The sequence below is a fragment of the Salmo trutta genome, unplaced genomic scaffold (genome assembly GCF_901001165.1).
Source record: "Salmo trutta unplaced genomic scaffold, fSalTru1.1, whole genome shotgun sequence".
NCBI classification, from domain to species: Eukaryota; Metazoa; Chordata; class Actinopteri; order Salmoniformes; family Salmonidae; genus Salmo; species Salmo trutta.
The window spans coordinates 147,296-168,702 of NW_021822754.1; the positions used below are offsets into that span (position 1 = coordinate 147,296).

At 50.0% G+C, this 21,407-nt stretch overlaps 1 protein-coding gene across 4 annotated transcripts in view; it reads right to left on the reverse strand.

The window, feature by feature from the left end:
* wfs1a (Wolfram syndrome 1a (wolframin)) overlaps positions 1-17,697 on the reverse strand; it is a 49,014-nt gene extending 31,317 nt beyond the window's left edge. The window contains exons 1-3 of one of the 4 annotated variants that reach the window (XM_029745211.1): positions 17,560-17,697; positions 9,471-9,548; positions 6,239-6,751 (exon numbers count right to left, since the gene is read on the reverse strand). In XM_029745211.1, coding sequence (XP_029601071.1) covers positions 6,239-6,746 — 508 coding nt within the window. In that variant the 5' untranslated portion in view covers positions 6,747-6,751; positions 9,471-9,548; positions 17,560-17,697. Of the gene's footprint in view, positions 1-6,238; positions 6,752-9,470; positions 9,552-17,559 lie in introns of all 4 variants that reach the window. The other 3 variants (XM_029745212.1, XM_029745213.1, XM_029745210.1) reach the window with 3 other exon arrangements.
* Positions 17,698-21,407: the final 3,710 nt, after the last annotated feature.

A 21,407-nucleotide genomic window follows, 5' to 3' on the forward strand; every position in this document is an offset into this window, starting at 1 on the left:
CACCTGGTACTGAACCCTGCACCTTAGAGACTGTTGTAGTCAGTTACCACCTGGTACTGCACCTTAGAGACTGTTGTAGACAGCTACCACCTGGTTCTGCACCTTAGAGACTGTTGTAGTCAGCTACCACCTGGTACTGCACCCTGCACCTTAGAGACTGTTGTAGCCAGCTACCACCTGGTACTGCACCTTAGAGACTGTTGTAGACAGCTACCACCTGGTACTGAATCCTGCACCTTAGAGACTGTTGTAGACAACTACCACCTGGTACTGTACCCTGCACCTTAGAGACTGTTGTAGACAGCTACCACCTGGTACTGTACCCTGAACATTAGAGACTGTTGTAGACAGCTACCACCTGGTACTGTACCCTGCACCTTAGAGACTGTTGTAGCCAGCTACCACCTGGTACTGCACCTTAGAGACTGTTGTAGACAGCTACCACCTGGTACTGCACCTTAGAGACTGTTGTAGACAGCTACCACCTGGTACTGTACCCTGCACCTTAGAGACTGTTGTAGCCAGCTACCACCTGGTACTGCACCTTAGAGACTGTTGTAGACAGCTACCACCTGGTACTGCACCTTAGAGACTGTTGTAGACAGCTACCACCTGGTACTGTACCCTGCACCTTAGAGACTGTTGTAGCCAGCTACCACCTGGTACTGCACCTTAGAGACAGTTGTAGACAGCTACCACCTGGTACTGCACCTTAGAGACTGTTGTAGACAGCTACCACCTGGTACTGTACCCTGCACCTTAGAGACTGTTGTAGACAGCTACCACCTGGTACTGCACCTTAGAGACTGTTGTAGCCAGCTACCACCTGGTACTGTACCCTGCACCTTAGAGACTATTGTAGACAGCTACCACCTGGTACTGCACCCTGCACCTTAGAGACTGTTGTAGCCAGCTACCACCTGGTACTGTACCCTGCACCTTAGAGACTGTTGTAGCCAGCTACAACCTGGTACTGTACCCTGCACCTTAGAGACTGTTGTAGACAGCTACCACCTGGTACTGCACCTTAGAGACTGTTGTAGACATCTACCACCTGGTACTGTACCCTGCACCTTAGAGACTGTTGTAGACAGCTACCACCTGGTACTGAACCCTGCACCTTAGAGACTGTTGTAGCCAGCTACCACCTGGTACTGAACCCTGCACCTTAAAGACTGTTGTAGACAGCTACCACCTGGTACTGTACCTTAGAGACTGTTTTAGACAGCTACCACCTGGTACTGTACCCTGCACCTTAGAGACTGTTGTAGACAGCGTCACACCTGGTACTGTACCCTGCACCTTAGAGACTGTTGTAGACAGCTACCACCTGGTACTGAACCCTGCACCTTAGAGACTGTTGTAGACAGCTACCACCTGGTACTGAACCCTGCACCTTAGAGACTGTTGTAGACAGCTACCACCTGGTACTGCACCTTAGAGACTATTGTAGTCAGCTACACACCTGGTACTGTACCCTGCACCTTAGAGACTGTTGTAGACAGCTACCACCTGGTACTGCACCTTAGAGACTATTGTAGTCAGCTACACACCTGGTACTGTACCCTGCACCTTAGAGACTGTTGTAGACAGCTACCACCTGGTACTGCACCTTAGAGACTATTGTAGTCAGCTACACACCTGGTACTGTACCCTGCACCTTAGAGACTGTTGTAGACAGCGTCACACCTGGTACTGTACCCTGCACCTTAGAGACTGTTGTAGACAGCTACCACCTGGTACTGAACCCTGCACCTTAGAGACTGTTGTAGACAGCTACCACCTGGTACTGAACCCTGCACCTTAGAGACTGTTGTAGACAGCTACCACCTGGTACTGCACCTTAGAGACTATTGTAGTCAGCTACACACCTAGTACTGTACCCTGCACCTTAGAGACTGTTGTAGACAGCTACCACCTGGTACTGCACCTTAGAGACTATTGTAGTCAGCTACACACCTGGTACTGTACCCTGCACCTTAGAGACTGTTGTAGACAGCTACCACCTGGTACTGCACCTTAGAGACTGTTGTAGCCAGCTACCACCTGGTACTGCACCTTAGAGACTGTTGTAGCCAGCTACCACCTGGTACTGCACCTTAGAGACTGTTGTAGTCAGCTACCACCTGGTACTGCACCTTAGAGACTGTTGTAGCCAGCTACCACCTGGTACTGCACCTTAGAGACTGTTGTAGACAGCTACCACCTGGTACTGAACCCTGCACCTTAGAGACTGTTGTAGACAGCTACACACCTGGTAGTGCACCTTAGAGACTGTTGTAGACAGCTACACACCTGGTAGTGCACCTTAGAGACTGTTGTAGTCAGCTACACACCTGGTACTGCACCTTAGAGACTGTTGTAGTCAGCTACCACCTGGTACTGTACCTTAGAGACTGTTGTAGACAGCTACCACCTGGTACTGAACCCTGCACCTTAGAGACTGTTGTAGACAGCTACACACCTGGTACTGCACCTTAGAGACTGTTGTAGACAGCTACACACCTGGTAGTGCACCTTAGAGACTGTTGTAGTCAGCTACACACCTGGTACTGCACCTTAGAGACTGTTGTAGACAGCTACCACCTGGTAGTGCACCTTAGAGACTGTTGTAGACAGCTACACACCTGGTACTGCACCTTAGAGACTGTTGTAGTCAGCTACCACCTGGTACTGAACCCTGCACCTTAGAGACTGTTGTAGTCAGCTACACACCTGGTACTGCACCTTAGAGACTGTTGTAGTCAGCTACACACCTGGTACTGCACCTTAGAGACTGTTGTAGTTAGCTACCACCTGGTACTGCACCTTAGAGACTGTTGTAGACAGCTACACACCTGGTACTGCACCTTAGAGACTGTTGTAGACAGCTACACACCTGGTACTGCACCTTAGAGACTGTTGTAGTCAGCTACCACCTGGTACTGTACCTTAGAGACTGTTGTAGACAGCTACCACCTGGTACTGAACCCTGCACCTTAGAGACTGTTGTAGTCAGCTACACACCTGGTACTGAACCCTGCACCTTAGAGACTGTTGTAGCCAGCTACCACCTGGTAGTGCACCTTAGAGACTGGTGTAGACAGCTACACACCTGGTACTGTACCCTGCACCTTAGAGACTGTTGTAGCCAGCTACCACCTGGTACTGCACCTTAGAGACTGTTGTAGCCAGCTACCACCTGGTACTGTACCTTAGAGACTGTTGTAGTCAGCTACCACCTGGTACTGCACCTTAGAGACTGTTGTAGACAGCTACACACCTGGTACTGCACCTTAGAGACTGTTGTAGTCAGCTACACACCTGGTACTGAACCCTGCACCTTAGAGACTGTTGTAGACAGCTACACACCTGGTACTGCACCTTAGAGACTGTTGTAGTCAGCTACACACCTGGTACTGTACCTTAGAGACTGTTGTAGTCAGCTACACACCTGGTACTGTACCTTAGAGACTGTTGTAGTCAGCTACACACCTGGTACTGCACCTTAGAGACTGGTGTAGACAGCTACACACCTGTCTTCACCTGAAAGAATGTTGCCCCGCACCTTCCTGCCTTTAGCTTTGAGACACCTTCATTCATCACGTCATTACACCATACATAGCCTACATAAGATTGTCATACACATGACGTAGTTTGACGTAGCATGTAATGACAGTTTCTGAATGTCACGTCGTTTAAGCTAGACTTAAACAAGCCGGAATTTAAGCCAGACTTAAACAAGCCAGACTTTAAGCCAGACTTAAACAACGCTGTGTGGGTCAGGGGACTATCTTTAAGGACCTGGGAGAGAAAACCTGTCCCCTTGTCACCCTGGGTGTCTCAATATCCCCCTGCTCAGACATCAATTAGACCTAGCCAAGGAGACAACGGGCTGCATCTCAATAACCTCTAGTGGCTTCCTGCCTAACCTCTAGTGGCTTCCTGCTCTCGGCTGCATCTCAATAACCTCTAGTGGCTTCCTCCTCTCGGCTGCATCTCAATAACCTCAAGTGGCTTCCTCCTCTCGACTGCATCTCAATAACCTCAAGTGGCTTCCTCCTCTCGGCTGCATCTCAATAACCTCTAGTGGCTTCCTCCTCTCGGCTGCATCTCAATAACCTCTAGTGGCTTCCTCCTCTAGGCTGCATCTCCAATAACCTCTAGTGGCTTCCTCCTCTAGGCTGCATCTCCAATAACCTCTAGTGGCTTCCTGCTCTCGGCTGCATCTCAATAACCTCTAGTGGCTTCCTCCTCTAGGCTGCATCTCAATAACCTCAAGTGGCTTCCTCCTCTCGGCTGCATCTCAATAACCTCTAGTGGCTTCCTCCTCTCGGCTGCATCTCAATAACCTCTAGTGGCTTCCTCCTCTAGGCTGCATCTCCAATAACCTCTAGTGGCTTCCTCCTCTAGGCTGCATCTCCAATAACCTCTAGTGGCTTCCTGCTCTCGGCTGCATCTCAATAACCTCTAGTGGCTTCCTCCTCTAGGCTGCATCTCAATAACCTCAAGTGGCTTCCTGCCCTCGGCTGCATCTCAATAACCTCTAGTGGCTTCCTGCCCTCGGCTGCATCTCAATAACCTCTAGTGGCTTCCTGCTCTCGGCTGCATCTCAATAACCTCTATTGGCTTCCTCCTCTCGGCTGCATCTCAATAACCTCTAGTGGCTTCCTGCTCTCGGCTGCATCTCAATAACCTCTAGTGGCTTCCTGCTCTCGGCTGCATCTCAATAACCTCTAGTGGCTTCCTCCTCTAGGCTACATCTCAATAACCTCTAGTGGCTTCCTGCTCTCGGCTGCATCTCAATAACCTCTAGTGGCTTCCTGCTCTCGGCTGCATCTCAATAACCTCTAGTGGCTTCCTCCTCTAGGCTGCATCTCAATAACCTCTAGTGGCTTCCTGCTCTCGGCTGCATCTCAATAACCTCTAGTGGCTTCCTGCTCTCGGCTGCATCTCAATAACTTCTAGTGGCTTCCTGCTCTCGGCTGCATCTCAATAACCTCTAGTGGCTTCCTGCTCTCGGCTGCATCTCAATAACCTCTAGTGGCTTCCTGCTCTCGGCTGCATCTCAATAACCTCTAGTGGCTTCCTCCTCTCGGCTGCATCTCAATAACCTCTAGTGGCTTCCTGCTCTCGGCTGCATCTCAATAACCTCTAGTGGCTTCCTCCTCTAGGCTGCATCTCCAATAACCTCTAGTGGCTTCCTGCTCTCGGCTGCATCTCAATAACCTCTAGTGGCTTCCTCCTCTCGGCTGCATCTCAATAACTTCTACCTTTCAAATGTCAGATTTTAGTAATTTAGCTGACGCTGTAATCCAGAGCGATTTACAGGAGCAATTAGGGTTAAGTGCCTTGCTCAACGGCACATCGGCCAGTTTTTCACCTTGTCGGCTCAGGGGGTTTGAACCGGCAACCTTTTGGTTACGGGCCTAACACTCTTAATTAACCGCTAAGCTTCCTCCCCTCGGCTGTATCTCAATACCTATGGTGACTTCCTCCCTGACTACCAGCTACCTAGCTACCTGCGACAAATAATTTCCAAAGGAGGGATGAGACACTAGGAGACACACAGCGACTTAACGGCCGAGTTGAAATTTTTTGTAAATATCAGCGAGGCAACAGCCAATCAGGGCAGAGGACAGCTCTCACTTTGACATAAAGGCCAACGACCAAACTCCCATCATGCATGCTGTTTGGAAGATAGACCCACGATGGATGATGTCAGAGACTTGGTAGCTAGCTTCATGGCAAGTCTGAAAGGCAAGATACTACCTTCCTCCCCTCTCTGCCTGTCTCTCTCTCTATCTCTCTCTCTCTGATTCCTACCTTCCTTCCTCCCCCCTCTGTCTCTCTCTCTCTCTCCTTCCTTCCTCCCCTCTTTGTCTGTCTCTCTCTCTCTCCCTCCTTCCTACCTTCCTTCCTCCCCCCTCTGTCTCTCTCTCTCTCTCTCCCTCCCTCCTTCCTACCTTCCTTCCTCCCCCTCTGCCTGTCTCTCTCTCTCTCCCTCCTTCCTACCTTCCTTCCTCCCCCCTCTGTCTGTCTCTCTCTCTCCCTCCTTCCTACCTTCCTCCCCCCTCTGTCTGTCTCTCTCTCTCCCTCCTTCCTACCTTCCTTCCTCCCCCCTCTGTCTGTCTGTCTCTCTCTCTCCCTCCTTCCTTCCTTCCTTCCTCCCCCCTCTGCCTGTCTCTCTCTCTCCCTCCTTCCTACCTTCCTTCCTTCCTCCCGCCTCTGCCTGTCTCTCTCTCTCCCTCCTTCCTACCTTCCTCACCCGCTTCAGCCTCCTCCAGCTCAGCTTTCTTCAGTCTTTCCTGCATCACCACACGTTTAGCCAGATCCGCAAAGCCCCGACGTCGGGGGGCTGGAGAGGACGAGGGGGCTAGAGAGGTGGAGGGGGCCGCAGAGCCCCAACGGCGGGGGGCAGGAGAGGTGGATGGGGTAGAGGTAGAGGGAGATGGGGTGGAGGTGGCGGCAGTAGGTGAATGAAAGGATGATTTTGGGGTGATGGGGAGAGGAGAAGAAGGAGAGGAAGTGGATGAAGGGACGGAGTGAGGAGGAGAGGAAGTGGGGGGAGGAGGCGAACGAGAGACTGACGATGGGATGAATTTGGGGGAGTCTGAGGGAGTCGAGGTGAGGGAGGGTTGGGAGGCAGGGGGGAGGGGGTTAGGGGAGGGAGGTGAGGCAGTGTCCAAGGTAGAGGGAGACCCCTGTGGGATGATGGGGGTGGAAGGGGGGAGGGGGGAGGGAGGAGTGGGGAGATCCACGTCCATCTCACCTGTAACAACACAAGAGAAGATAAGATGTTAAGATGTTGTAGTCATTACAGGACATGGACAGATGATGTTGTAGTCATTACAGGAAACGGACAGATGATGTTGTAGTCATTACAGGACATGGACAGATGATGTTGTAGTCATTACAGGACATGGACAGATGATGTTGTAGTCATTACAGGACATGGACAGATGATGTTGTAGTCATTACAGGAAACGGACAGATGATGTTGTAGTCATTACAGGACATGGACAGATGATGTTGTAGTCATTACAGGAAACGGACAGATGATGTTGTAGTCATTACAGGAAACGGACAGATAATGTTGTAGTCATTACAGGACATGGACAGATGATGTTGTAGTCATTACAGGAAACAGACAGATGATGTTGTAGTCATTACAGGACATGGACAGATGATGTTGTAGTCATTACAGGACATGGACAGATGATGTTGTAGTCATTACAGGAAACGGACAGATGATGTTGTAGTCATTACAGGAAACAGACAGATGATGTTGTAGTCATTACAGGACATGGACAGATGATGTTGTAGTCATTACAGGACATGGACAGATGATGTTGTAGTCATTACAGGACACGGACAGATGATGTTGTAGTCATTACAGAACATGGACAGATGATGTTGTAGTCATTACAGGAAACAGACAGATGATGTTGTAGTCATTACAGGAAACGGACAGATGATGTTTTAGTGAATTCAGGAAACGGACAGATGCTGTTGTAGTCATTACAGGACATGGACAGATGATGTTGTAGTCATTACAGGACATGGACAGATGTTGTTGTAGTCATTACAGGACATGGACAGATGATGTTGTAGTCATTACAGGACATGGACAGATGATGTTGTAGTCATTACAGGACATGGACAGATGATGTTGTAGTCATTACAGGACATGGACAGATGATGTTGTAGTCATTACAGGACATGGACAGATGATGTTGTAGTCATTACAGGAAACGGACAGATGATGTTGTAGTCATTACAGGACACGGACAGATGATGTTGTAGTCATTACAGGACATGGACAGATGATGTTGTAGTCATTACAGGACATGGACAGATGATGTTGTAGTCATTAAAGGAAACGGACAGATGATGTTGTAGTCATTACAGGAAACGGACAGATGATGTTGTAGTCATTACAGGACACGGACAGATGATGTTGTAGTCATTACAGGACATGGACAGATGATGTTGTAGTCATTACAGGACATGGACAGATGATGTTGTAGTCATTACAGGACATGGACAGATGATGTTGTAGTCATTACAGGACATGGACAGATGATGTTGTAGTCATTACAGGACATGGACAGATGATGTTGTAGTCATTACAGAACATGGAAAGGAAAGTAAAGTTCAAAGTCTTCCTGCTGTGCTACAGATGCCGTATCTTAATTTGATCATCCTGTTGTTGCAGGACTTGTTCTGCATAGCAATGCAAACATGTAGTGTATTCAAGGTTTAAAAACACTTCTAAAGTTTGTAATTTCCACTTAAAATTCAGGGGAGGGTTTGGCCGGAGGGCTTTCCTTGGCTCATCGCACTCTAGCGACTCCTTGTGGCGGGCCGGGGCCTGCAAGCTGACTTCAGTGGTCAGTCGAACGGTGTTTCCAGACACATTGGTTTGGCTGGCTTTCGGGTTAAGCGAGCAGTGTGTTAAGAAGCAGCGTGGCTTGGCAGGTCATATTTCGGAGAACGCATGTCTTGAACTTTGCCTCTCTCGAGCCCGTTGGGGAGTTGCAGCGATGAAACACGATCGTTACAAAAAAATACAAATATAAAAATGCCCATTAATTATAATCCACATAACAATTCACATCTTCCTGTTGCTGCAGGAATATTTGCCTGCTGTGTGAAACTGGCTCAAATGAAGATACGGCATCTGTATAATGCATTCATCATTCTACTGCAGCGACTCTTTCAGCCTACATGAGGTAGATCTGATATCATCACATATAATATGGAAGGATGGGAATTTATCTTTGGCAACATCGCATACACATCATGAGAGACAACGTGATTTTAACAAGCGTTGATTCTGCCCTAACAATGGCTTCCCACCGGAATGCTAGAAGACCAATCGACTGTTAGTCTCTCCAACAGCTAGTAGACCTGTCGACTGTTAGTCTGTCCAACAGCTAGTAGACCTGTCGACTGTTAGTCTCTCATACAGCTAGTAGACCTGTCGACTGTTAGTCTCTCATACAGCTAGTAGACCTGTCGACTGTTAGCTCCTCATACAGCTAGTAGACCTGTCGACTGTTAGAATCTCATACAGCTAGTAGACCTGTCGACTGTTAGTCTCTCATACAGCTAGTAGACCTGTCGACTGTTAGTCTCTCATACAGCTAGTAGACCTGTCGACTGTTAGTCTCTCATACAGCTAGTAGACCTGTCGACTGTTAGCCTCTCATACAGCTAGTAGACCTGTCGACTGTTAGTCTCTCATACAGCTAGTAGACCTGTCGACTGTTAGCTCATACAGCTAGTAGACCTGTCGACTGTTAGTCTCTCATACAGCTAGTAGACCTGTCGACTGTTAGCTTCTCAAACCTCTATGTTTTTAGGGACCACTTTTTATTATTTTGTTCAATGAAAGAGTTAAAACAAACTATAGGCTACACAAGTAACATTCTACCAATCGGATTAGGCTACAGCTGCTGCGGCAAACAATGAATAGACTAACTCACCTGCCTGCGCAGGACATCAGGGATTTCCTATGGCTCTTCCGACATTCAAGTACTCCAGTCACCAATTATCTCCCAACTCTACTAAAGACAACAGTAGTTACGTTCCATTAACTCGTCCTGTGATTTTGTTGTTGTAGACATTTACTAAGTTGGCATAGAAACTAGATGCGACAATTGCCTGCCACAGTGTGTTTCCAATGAACTATCTTGTGTCGATAAAAACAGCTGGACGTATTGACGTACAGCATTTATAGAGATACGGCCTCTGCAGAAGTCAGGGCATTAATACTCCTTATGTTGAGCAGAGCTGTTGAGCAGAACTGTTGAGCAGAGCTGTTGAGCAGAGCTATTGAGCGGAGCTGTTGAGCAGAGCTGTTGAGCAGAGCTATTGAGCGGAGCTGTTGAGCAGAGCTGTTGAGCAGAGCTGTTGAGCAGAGCTGTTGCTGTTGAACAGAGCTGTTGAGCAGAGCTGTTGAGCAGAGCTGTTGAGCAGAGCTGTTGCTGTTGAACAGAGCTGTTGAGCAGAGCTGTTGAGCAGAGCTGTTGCTGTGGAACAGAGCTGTTGCTGTTGAGCAGAGCTGTTGCTGTTGAGCAGAGCTGTTGAGCAGAGCTGTTGCTGTTGAGCAGAGCTGTTGAGCAGAGCTGTTGCTGTTGAGCAGAGCTGTTGAGCAGAGCTGTTGAGCAGAACTGTTGCTGTTGAGCAGAGCTGTTGCTGTTGAGCAGAGCTGTTGAGCAGAGCTGTTGAGCAGAGCTGTTGCTGTGGAACAGAGCTGTTGCTGTTGAGCAGAGCTGTTGAGCAGAGCTGTTGCTGTGGAACAGAGCTGTTGCTGTTGGGCAGAGCTGTTGAGCAGAGCTGTTGAGCAGAGCTGTTGGGCAGAGCTGTTGCTGTTGAACAGAGCTGTTGAGCAGAGCTGTTGAGCAGAGCTGTTGCTGTTGAGCAGAGCTGTTGAGCAGAGCTGTTGAGCAGAGCTGTTGCTGTTGAGCAGAGCTGTTGAGCAGAGCTGTTGCTGTTGAGCAGAGCTGTTGCTGTTGAGCAGAGCTGTTGAGCAGAGCTGTTGAGCAGAGCTGTTGAGCAGAGCTGTTGCTGTTGAGCAGAGCTGTTGAGCAGAGCTGTTGCTGTTGAGCAGAGCTGTTGAGCAGAGCTGTTGAGCAGAGCTGTTGCTGTTGAGCAGAGCTGTTGAGCAGAGCTGTTGAGCAGAGCTGTTGAGCAGAGCTGTTGAGCAGAGCTGTTGTGAAGGAAGTTGTCAAGGAAACGAGTTTGTGTTTATAAAGGACCTCCCGCCCTCACCTACTGTCAACTAATCATTTCAATGTGGAGCTAACTGAAGCTGGCTAACTGAAGCTGGCTAGCTTTATTAAACCCTGAGTAGATCTAGCTGGCTAACTGAGGCTGGCTAACTGAAGCTGGCTAGCTTTATTAAACCATGAGTAGATCTGGCTGGCTAACTGAAGCTGGTTAACTGAAGCTGGCTAGCTTTATAAACCCCTGAGTAGATCTAGTTGGCTAACTGAAGCTGGCTAACTGAAGCTGGCTAACTGAAGCTGGTTAACTGAAGCAGGCTAACTGAAGCTGGCTAGCTTTATTAAACCCTGTGTAGACCTAGCTGCCTAACTGAAACTGACTAACTGAAGCTGTCTTACTGAAGCTGTCTCGCTTTATTAAACCCTGAGTAGATCTAGCTGGTTAACTGAAGCTGGCTAACTGAAGCTGGCTAGCTTGATAAAACCCTGAGTAGATCTAGCTGGCTAACTGAAGCTGGCTAACTGAAGCTGGCTAGCTTGATAAAACCCTGACTAGATCTAGCTGGCTAGTATATCCTACAGGGGGTTTCTAACCTCCTTTATTTGAACTGATCCAGAAATAGCACACCTGATTCAACAAGTCCACCAATCATCAAGCCCTTGACTAGATGGATTTTGAGCTGGTTCAGGACTACTAAAAAGCATGAACTGGTGCTCGCCCCAACAATGTTAGTGGAGGGGATGGCTAACGGAGAGTAAACTGTCTAAAAAAGACAGAGAGAAAGTCCCATTCCCAAATGAATAGGTAAACCTGACAATGTATTGGTCTAGTTCAGGGCTACAACTACATGGGGTACGTCTGGGGTCCAGGAGAGGTTTGAGAACCACGGTCTTAGATATCTGATCATCTATCAAAGTATCTTATGTCATCTTCAAACACTGGGAACTCTGCACCAATAACAGGAAGGAAGCTAGGCCATACATTTACCACCCAACACCCAACCCACCCTGGGCCAGTGGACCAACCCACCCTGGGCCAGTGGACCGACCCACCCTGGGCCAGTGGACCGACCCACCCTGGGCCAGTGGACCAACCCACCCTGGGCCAGTGGACCGACCCACCCTGGGACAGTGGACCGACCCACCCTGGGCCAGTGGACCAACCCACCCTGGGCCAGTGGACCAACCCACCCTGGGACAGTGGACCGACCCACCCTGGGCCAGTGGACTGTTGTGACGTTGTATTAGTTAATGTGACGACTGTTGCTCATCGAATGATTAACTGTTTATAATTGCGTGATTAAATGAATCAAGCAATTATTAACTCATTAACCTGGGGCACCATGGGAAAATTAGTTTTATTGAGTTTCTATTTCCCAAATTAACTCAAAGAATATCAGAATATCGATTTTACAACAGTCGCTAATTAATCAATTTCCTCTAGAGTCTCATGTCTGAACGTCGCATAATCCGGGAATCTGCACGAACCCGGGCTACACCAATGAGTTCGTACCACACCAATCTCAGTTCATTATTCATTTACTAGCAAGCTAAAATGATGATAAAAATACACATACACAAAACACAGTCTAGGCTATTGATTAGGACTTAGTATAACGGGCCAACACACTATGGCGCGTGTTACCCAAAATGGGGATTTAAAAGAGAGAGGAAAAAGGAAAGTACACGAGAGAAATATACATTTGGGTTCATCTGTCAGCTATGCTTATTTAAAACTAGCCTTGCCCCGAACTGCCGCTCTTATGGGTCAGAATATAATGATGTAATTACGTGTTGGAGGTCTCAGATGGGAAGCTCCGCGTGGGTCGTTTAGGCTTCTCAATGACGCACTTCTCCGACGCAACTCTCTGGTTGTCCTCACGATGTCGGTGTCCTTTTTGGCTTAGTGGTCTGATTTCTCCCCCTTTCTCTGATAGTGTCGTCTGAGGACAGACAGCTCTGTAGCTCAGAGCTCACAGCGTAGGAATGAAACAGCGTAGATACCACGATTCGATGGAGAGTGGAGGCCAGGTGGTCCGGCTTGAATTCACCCACTTAGACACAGCTACTCATCCGTAGCTTGGGTAGAAAAAGATTTCTTTGTCTTCAACCTTGTGTTGCGTTTTGGGGTTCGTTGACTTTGTTAGACCTTGGCTGCAGCCTGGGGTCACTTTAGTCTATCTGTTCATTCTTCACTCCCATGTCTTATACCTTCGGGTCAGAAGTGGGCGTAACCGCCTTTAGGGCAATTCTCTGGGCGTACCAAGTTTAGAGACAAGGCCTAGATTTTACTCAATTCCAATTTTAGACAACTAACTTCACATTTCATCTTTACCAAAACATTCTCTTTGATTTGGACATTTTCCACACAACGTACAATGTATAAACATCAGGCATATACTGGGAAAACTCTTAAAGGTAAAATTTTTCATAATAACGTAATTTGTTAACCTTTTATAACAAAACAAAAATTACATACATTTTCATAATCCATCTATCGTCATGACCACCATTGTGGCTGACGGAAACCATTGTTCCAAAGTCCCTTTATTGCATGTTTAATGTTCTGAGAAAAGTTCTCCATTGTGAGGACAAAGGAATTTTGTCTGTGGCCTAAGGTTTATCATGGACGTGAGGGGTCATAAAACCCCCACATCTTCAGACCCCTAGATCTCTCCTCCTCTGTTGGGGGTTGAGAGATAATCTGTAGGTTTGTGGTCTCCTGTAACCTGACCTGATCAGGACAGTCATGACAGGACTAACCCACCCTGGGCCAGTGGACTAACCCACCCTGGGCCAGTGGACCAACCCACCCTGGGCCAGTGGACCGACCCACCCTGGGCCAGTGGACCGACCCACCCTGGGCCAGTGGACCGACCCACCCTGGGCCAGTGGACCGACCCACCCTGGGCCAGTGGACTAACCCACCCTGGGCCAGTGGACCAGCCCACCCTGGGCCAGTGGACCGACCCACCCTGGGCCAGTGGACTAACCCACCCTGGGCCAGTGGACTAACCCACCCTGGGCCAGTGGACCGACCCACCCTGGGCCAGTGGACCAACCCACCCTGGGCCAGTGGACCGACCCACCCTGGGCCAGTGGACTAACCCTACCCACCCTGGGCCAGTGGACTAACCCTAACCACCCTGGGCCAGTGGACCAGCCCACCCTGGGCCAGTGGATCGACCCACCCTGGGCCAGTGGACCGACCCACCCTGGGCCAGTGGACCAACCCACCCTGAGCCAGTGGACTGACCCACCCTGGGCCAGTGAGGACCAACCCACCCTGGGCCAGTGGACCAGCCCACCCTGGGCCAGTGGACTAACCCACCCTGGGCCAGTGGACCGACCCACTCTGGGCCAGTGGACCGACCCACCCTGGGCCAGTGAGGACCAACCCACCCTGAGCCAGTGGACCGACCCACCCTGGGCCAGTAAGGACCAACCCACCCTGGGCCAGTGGACCAGCCCACCCTGGGCCAGTGGACTAACCCACCCTGGGCCAGTGGACCGACCCACCCTGGGCCAGTGGACTAACCCTACCCAACCTGGGCCAGTGGACCAACCCTACCCACCCTGGGCCAGTGGACCAACCCACCCTGGGCCAGTGGACCGACCCACCCTGGGCCAGTGGACTAACCCTACCCACCCTGGGCCAGTGGACCAACCCACCCTGGGCCAGTGGACCGACCCACCCTGGGTCAGTGGACTAACCCTACCCCCCCTGGGTCAGTGGACTAACCCTACCCACCCTGGGCCAGTGGACCGACCCACCCTGGGCCAGTGGACCGACCCACCCTGGGCCAGTGGACTAACCCACCCTGGGCCAGTGGACCAGCCCACCCTGGGCCAGTGGACCGACCCACCCTGGGCCAGTGGACTAACCCACCCTGGGCCAGTGGACTAACCCACCCTGGGCCAGTGGACCGACCCACCCTGGGCCAGTGGACCAACCCACCCTGGGCCAGTGGACCGACCCACCCTGGGCCAGTGGACTAACCCTACCCACCCTGGGCCAGTGGACTAACCCTACCCACCCTGGGCCAGTGGACCAGCCCACCCTGGGCCAGTGGATCGACCCACCCTGGGCCAGTGGACCGACCCACCCTGGGCCAGTGGACCAACCCACCCTGAGCCAGTGGACCGACCCACCCTGGGCCAGTGAGGACCAACCCACCCTGGGCCAGTGGACCAGCCCACCCTGGGCCAGTGGACTAACCCACCCTGGGCCAGTGGACTGACCCACCCTGGGCCAGTGGACCGACCCACCCTGGGCCAGTGAGGACCAACCCACCCTGAGCCAGTGGACCGACCCACCCTGGGCCAGTAAGGACCAACCCACCCTGGGCCAGTGGACCAGCCCACCCTGGGCCAGTGGACTAACCCACCCTGGGCCAGTGGACCGACCCACCCTGGGCCAGTGGACTAACCCTACCCACCCTGGGCCAGTGGACTAACCCTACCCACCCTGGGCCAGTGGACCAGCCCACCCTGGGCCAGTGGATCGACCCACCCTGGGCCAGTGGACCGACCCACCCTGGGCCAGTGGACCAACCCACCCTGAGCCAGTGGACTGACCCACCCTGGGCCAGTGAGGACCAACCCACCCTGGGCCAGTGGACCAGCCCACCCTGGGCCAGTGGACTAACCCACCCTGGGCCAGTGGACCGACCCACTCTGGGCCAGTGGACCGACCCACCCTGGGCCAGTGAGGACCAACCCACCCTGAGCCAGTGGACCGACCCACCCTGGGCCAGTAAGGACCAACCCACCCTGGGCCAGTGGACCAGCCCACCCTGGGCCAGTGGACTAACCCACCCTGGGCCAGTGGACCGACCCACCCTGGGCCAGTGGACTAACCCTACCCAACCTGGGCCAGTGGACCAACCCTACCCACCCTGGGCCAGTGGACCAACCCACCCTGGGCCAGTGGACCGACCCACCCTGGGCCAGTGGACTAACCCTACCCACCCTGGGCCAGTGGACCAACCCACCCTGGGCCAGTGGACCGACCCACCCTGGGTCAGTGGACTAACCCTACCCCCCCTGGGTCAGTGGACTAACCCTACCCACCCTGGGCCAGTGGACCGACCCACCCTGGGCCAGTGGACCGACCCACCCTGGGCCAGTGGACTAACCCACCCTGGGCCAGTGGACCAGCCCACCCTGGGCCAGTGGACCGACCCACCCTGGGCCAGTGGACTAACCCACCCTGGGCCAGTGGACTAACCCACCCTGGGCCAGTGGACCGACCCACCCTGGGCCAGTGGACCAACCCACCCTGGGCCAGTGGACCGACCCACCCTGGGCCAGTGGACTAACCCTACCCACCCTGGGCCAGTGGACTAACCCTACCCACCCTGGGCCAGTGGACCAGCCCACCCTGGGCCAGTGGATCGACCCACCCTGGGCCAGTGGACCGACCCACCCTGGGCCAGTGGACCAACCCACCCTGAGCCAGTGGACCGACCCACCCTGGGCCAGTGAGGACCAACCCACCCTGGGCCAGTGGACCAGCCCACCCTGGGCCAGTGGACTAACCCACCCTGGGCCAGTGGACCGACCCACCCTGGGCCAGTGGACCGACCCACCCTGGGCCAGTGAGGACCAACCCACCCTGAGCCAGTGGACCGACCCACCCTGGGCCAGTAAGGACCAACCCACCCTGGGCCAGTGGACCAGCCCACCCTGGGCCAGTGGACTAACCCACCCTGGGCCAGTGGACCGACCCACCCTGGGCCAGTGGACTAACCCTACCCACCCTGGGCCAGTGGACCAACCCTACCCACCCTGGGCCAGTGGACCAACCCACCCTGGGCCAGTGGACCGACCCACCCTGGGCCAGTGGACTAACCCTACCCACCCTGGGCCAGTGGACCAACCCACCCTGGGCCAGTGGACCGACCCACCCTGGGTCAGTGGACTAACCCTACCCACCCTGGGCCAGTGGACCAACCCACCCTGGGCCAGTGGACCGACCCACCCTGGGTCAGTGGACTAACCCTACCCCCCCTGGGTCAGTGGACTAACCCTACCCACCCTGGGCCAGTGGACTAACCCACCCTGGGTCAGTGGACTAACCCTACCCACCCTGGGTCAGTGGACTAACCCTACCCACCCTGGGCCAGTGGACTAACCCACCCTGGGCCAGTGGACCAACCTTACCCACCCTGGGCCAGTGGACCGACCCACCCTGGGCCAGTGGACCAACCCTACCCACCCTGGGCCAGTGGACCAACCCACCCTGGGCCAGTGGACCGACCCACCCTGGGCCAGTGGACCGACCCACCCTGGGTCAGTGGACCGACCCACCCTGGGCCAGTGGACCAACCCCCCCACTCCATATCCTTGCCTAAAATATGACCCCCTCCCTGTGAGAGAAGGAGTTGCAATGACACACAGACAGGCCCCCAAACTGTCCCCAGTTTAGAATATGTTAACTTTGTGGTTTTAAAAATAAACCGTTACGAAATAAAATGATCTAATTGTCAAAACAGCTGCTCTACAAATACTGGACTGACACAGATTAACATATCCTATATACAACTATTCAATGCAAGGCAATAGGCTACAGCAATGGAAAACGCTCCATACAGCCGGACTAAAACAAAACGTTTAGGCTACTTCAAATGTGGAATTTGAATTATTTTTGAAGTAGACTACATGTGTTTTTAGATTGGTGGCCTTCCGCAAACATACGAAAATGAAACGCCTGCTGCGTTATTCACAACCTGCCTTAACTTCTGTCAATCTGGAATAGCGCAACGCGCGTCCGGTCAATCTTGTCAGCTCATGCCACCTAAATTAAGCTTTTTGAAACAAGTAGCCTAAAGGAAAAGTGACTTACTCATGGTCCGAACGAACAGTTTTACTCAAGACATAAAATGAAGTAGGCTCCTTCTCAGGTCAAAAGTTTGGATAGAAGTCCTCGCAGCGGATCCATGTCACTCTCGACAGCCTACGTCGCGAAAGAAGAGACGGGTTGCTCCGACAGTTGAGTCTTGACGTGCTTTCATTGGTTATTAAGGTGCATAAAGATAGCGCCCTCATGTACTTACCACAAATCAGGGCCGGTATAATGTAGGGGCTTACCGGGGCTGAAGCCCCTGGGCCCCCAGGCCTGTGGTATGCCCCAAAAGGCAGCAAAAATAAAAATGAAATATATACAGAATATATTATGTATGTAGTATATGTACACTACCGGTCAAAAGTTTTAGAACACCTACTCATTCAAGGGTTTTTCTTTATTTTTACTATTTTCTACATTGGAGAATAATGGTGAACACATCAAAACTATTAAATAACACATATCAAATCAAATGTATTTATAAAGCTCTTCTTACATCAGTCGATATCTCAAAGTGCTGTACAGAAACCCAGCCTTAAACCCCAAACAGCAAGCAATGCAGGTGTAGAAGCATGGTGGCTAGGAAAAACTCCTAGAAAGGCAAAAACCTAGGAAGAAACCTAGAGAGGAACCAGGCTATGAGGGGTGGCCAGTCCTCTTCTGGCTGTGCCAGGTGGAGATTATAACAGAACATGGCCAAGATTTTCAAATGTTCATAGATGACCAGCAGGGTCAAATAATAAAAAACTGGAGCAGCAGCACGGCCAGGTGGACTGGGGACAGCAAGGACTCCTCAGACTAGGTAGTCCTGAGGCATGGTCCTAGGGCTCAGGTCATCCGAGAGAGAGAGAGAAAAAAGAAAGAATTAGAGAGAGCATATTTAAATTCACACAGGACACCGGATAAGACAAGAGAAATACTCCAGATGTAACAGACTGACCCTAGCCCCTCGACACATAAACTACTGCAGCATAAATACTGGAGGCTGAGACAGGAGGGGTCAGGAGACACCCATCTGACGATACCCCAGGACAGGGCCAAACAGGAAGGATATGGAATCATGTAGTAACCAAAAAAGTATTAAACAAATCAAAATATATTTTATATTTGAGATTCTTCAAATAGCTACCCTTTGCCTTGATGACAACTTTGCAAAATAAAATAAAATATATACCGTATATATTATCTATGTAGTATATATATACACAAATGTTTTACTGCCTCTGCCAGCCACAGAAGGACTCAGGAGCCCACTCTCAATGAGTGTAGGCAGCCGAATCATTAGATGGGGGAGGAGACGAGGTAGATGGCTCACGTTGGTAACTGGGTGATTAACATTATATTTTAAATGACTACCTCATCTCTGTACCCCACACATACAATTATCTGTAAGGTCCCTCAGTCGAGCAGTGAATTTCAAACGAAGATTCAACCACAAAGACCAGGGAGATTTTCCAACGCCTCGCAAAGAAGGAGTATAGTATAATGATACTGTGGATGATGTATTAAACCCACCCAGTCGTTCTTCTGAACTGAGCTGCAGGACAGGAAGGAAAGTGCTCAGGGACGTCACCATGAGGCCATTTGTCACGTTGGTATTAAGGATCGGGAGACAGGCGCAGGAATGCGTAATAAGAGTTTTTATTTCTCTACCCAAATTACATGTAAAGGCACGGGGACGAAGACCAAACAAACACTATACAAAACACAGGGTTGAGACCCAAACAAAAGAGTGAGGAGAACCTCTAATAAATAACACACACACACAATGATTAACCCACGGGACAAGACCCGTAATCATCTGCACAATATACGTGGCACGAAAGCCAAAACAACATAACACAGATACTCACAGGAACCAACAGACAATGGAACAATAATCAACAGGACAACGGTAAACAAAGGGCACATTTATACAGTTACTAACCAATGGGAATAGGGACCAGGTGTGCGTGATGACAGTTCGGGAGGGATCCGTGACATCATTGGTGATTTTAAAACAGTGCCAGAGTTCAATGTCTGTGATGGGAGAAAACTGAGGATGGATCGACAACATTTTAGTGACTCTACAATAACTACTTAAATGACAGATTGAAAAGAAGAATACAAATATACAGAATATAAATATTCCAAAAGATGCAGCTTGGATGCATCAAGGCATTAAAGTAATACTGAAGGGAAAAAAACACTGAAAATGAATACACTTTTTGGCCTAAATGCAAAGCCTCATGTTTGGGGCAAATCCAACACATCACTGAGTAACTGCCTCCTTATTTTCCAGCATGGTGGTGGCTGCATCATGGTATGAGTATGCTTGACATCAGCAAATACTGGGGAGTTTTTCAGGATAAAAAGAAATGGGATGGAGCTAAGAACAGACAAAATCCCAGAGGAAAACCTGCTTCAGTCTGCTTTACACCAGACACTGGGAGAGGAATTCACCTTTCAGCAGGACAATAACCTACAACACAAGGCCAAGTGTTCCCGAGTGGCCAAGTTACAGTTTTGACTTAAATCTGCTTGAAAATCTATGGAAAGACTTGAAATTTGCTGTTTAGCCATGATCCCCTGCATCTTGACAGAACTTGAAGAATTTTGAAAAGAAAAATAGGCAAATATTGCACAATACAGTTGTGCAAAGTTCTTTTGAGACTCAACGGCTGTAATCACTGCCAAAGGTGTTTCTAACAGGCATTGACTCAGGGGTAAAAAAAAAAATGCTATCTAGTGCCTTTAAGGGTTTTTCGGCTGTCTCCACAGGAGAACCTTTTGAATAACCCTTTTTGGTTCCAGATAGAACCCTTTCTGGTTCCATGTAGAACCCTCTGTAGAAAGGGTTCTACATGGAACCCAAAAGGGTTATACCTGGAACCAAAAAGGGTTCTACATGGAACCAAAAAGGGTTCTACATGGAACCAAAAAGGGTTCTACATGGAACCAAAAAGGGTTCTACATGGAACCAAAATGGGGTTATACCTGGAACCAAAATGGGGTTCTACATGGAACCAAAAAGGGTTATACCTGGAACCAAAAAGGGTTCTACCTGGAACCAAAAAGGGTTATACCTGGAACCAAAAAGGGTTCTACCTGGAACCAAAAAGGGTTCTACCTGGAACCAAAAAGGGTTCTACATGGAACCAAAAAGGGTTCTACATGGAACCCAAATGGGGTTATACCTGGAACCAAAGAGGGTTCTACATGGAACCAAAATGGTTCTGCTATGGGGACAGCCAAAGAACCCTTTTTGAACCCTTTTTTCTAAGAGTGTATTTATCTAGTCAAGGTATATTAGTATTTTATTGTCATTAATCTTTCAAAAAATGTTTCAAATTTTCCTTCCACTTTGACATTACAGAGTATATTGTGTAGATCGTTGATAAATATTACAACTAAATAAGTGTTAATCCTTCTTTGTAACACAATGAAATGTGAATAAATCCCAGAGGGGTGTATACTTTCTGTAGACTGTATGTTTAGTGGACTTTACCAGATAGATGTTGTTCTTCGGTTTTAACTGTGAAGATTAGGAAACACACGAATACAAATTCCTGCCTTGGCAGCAGCTAATGGGGATCCTAATAAACACACATAACATGTAAATAGAACACATTAACCTGTAAATAGAACACATTAAATGTAAATAGAACATATTACCTGTAAATAGAACACATTAACCTGTAAATAGAACACATTACCTGTAAATAGAACATATTACCTGTAAATAGAACATATTAAATGTAAATAGAACATATTACCTGTAAATAGAACATATTAACCTGTAAATAGAACACATTAACCTGTGAATAGAACACATTAACCTGTAAATAGAACACATTACCTGTAAATAG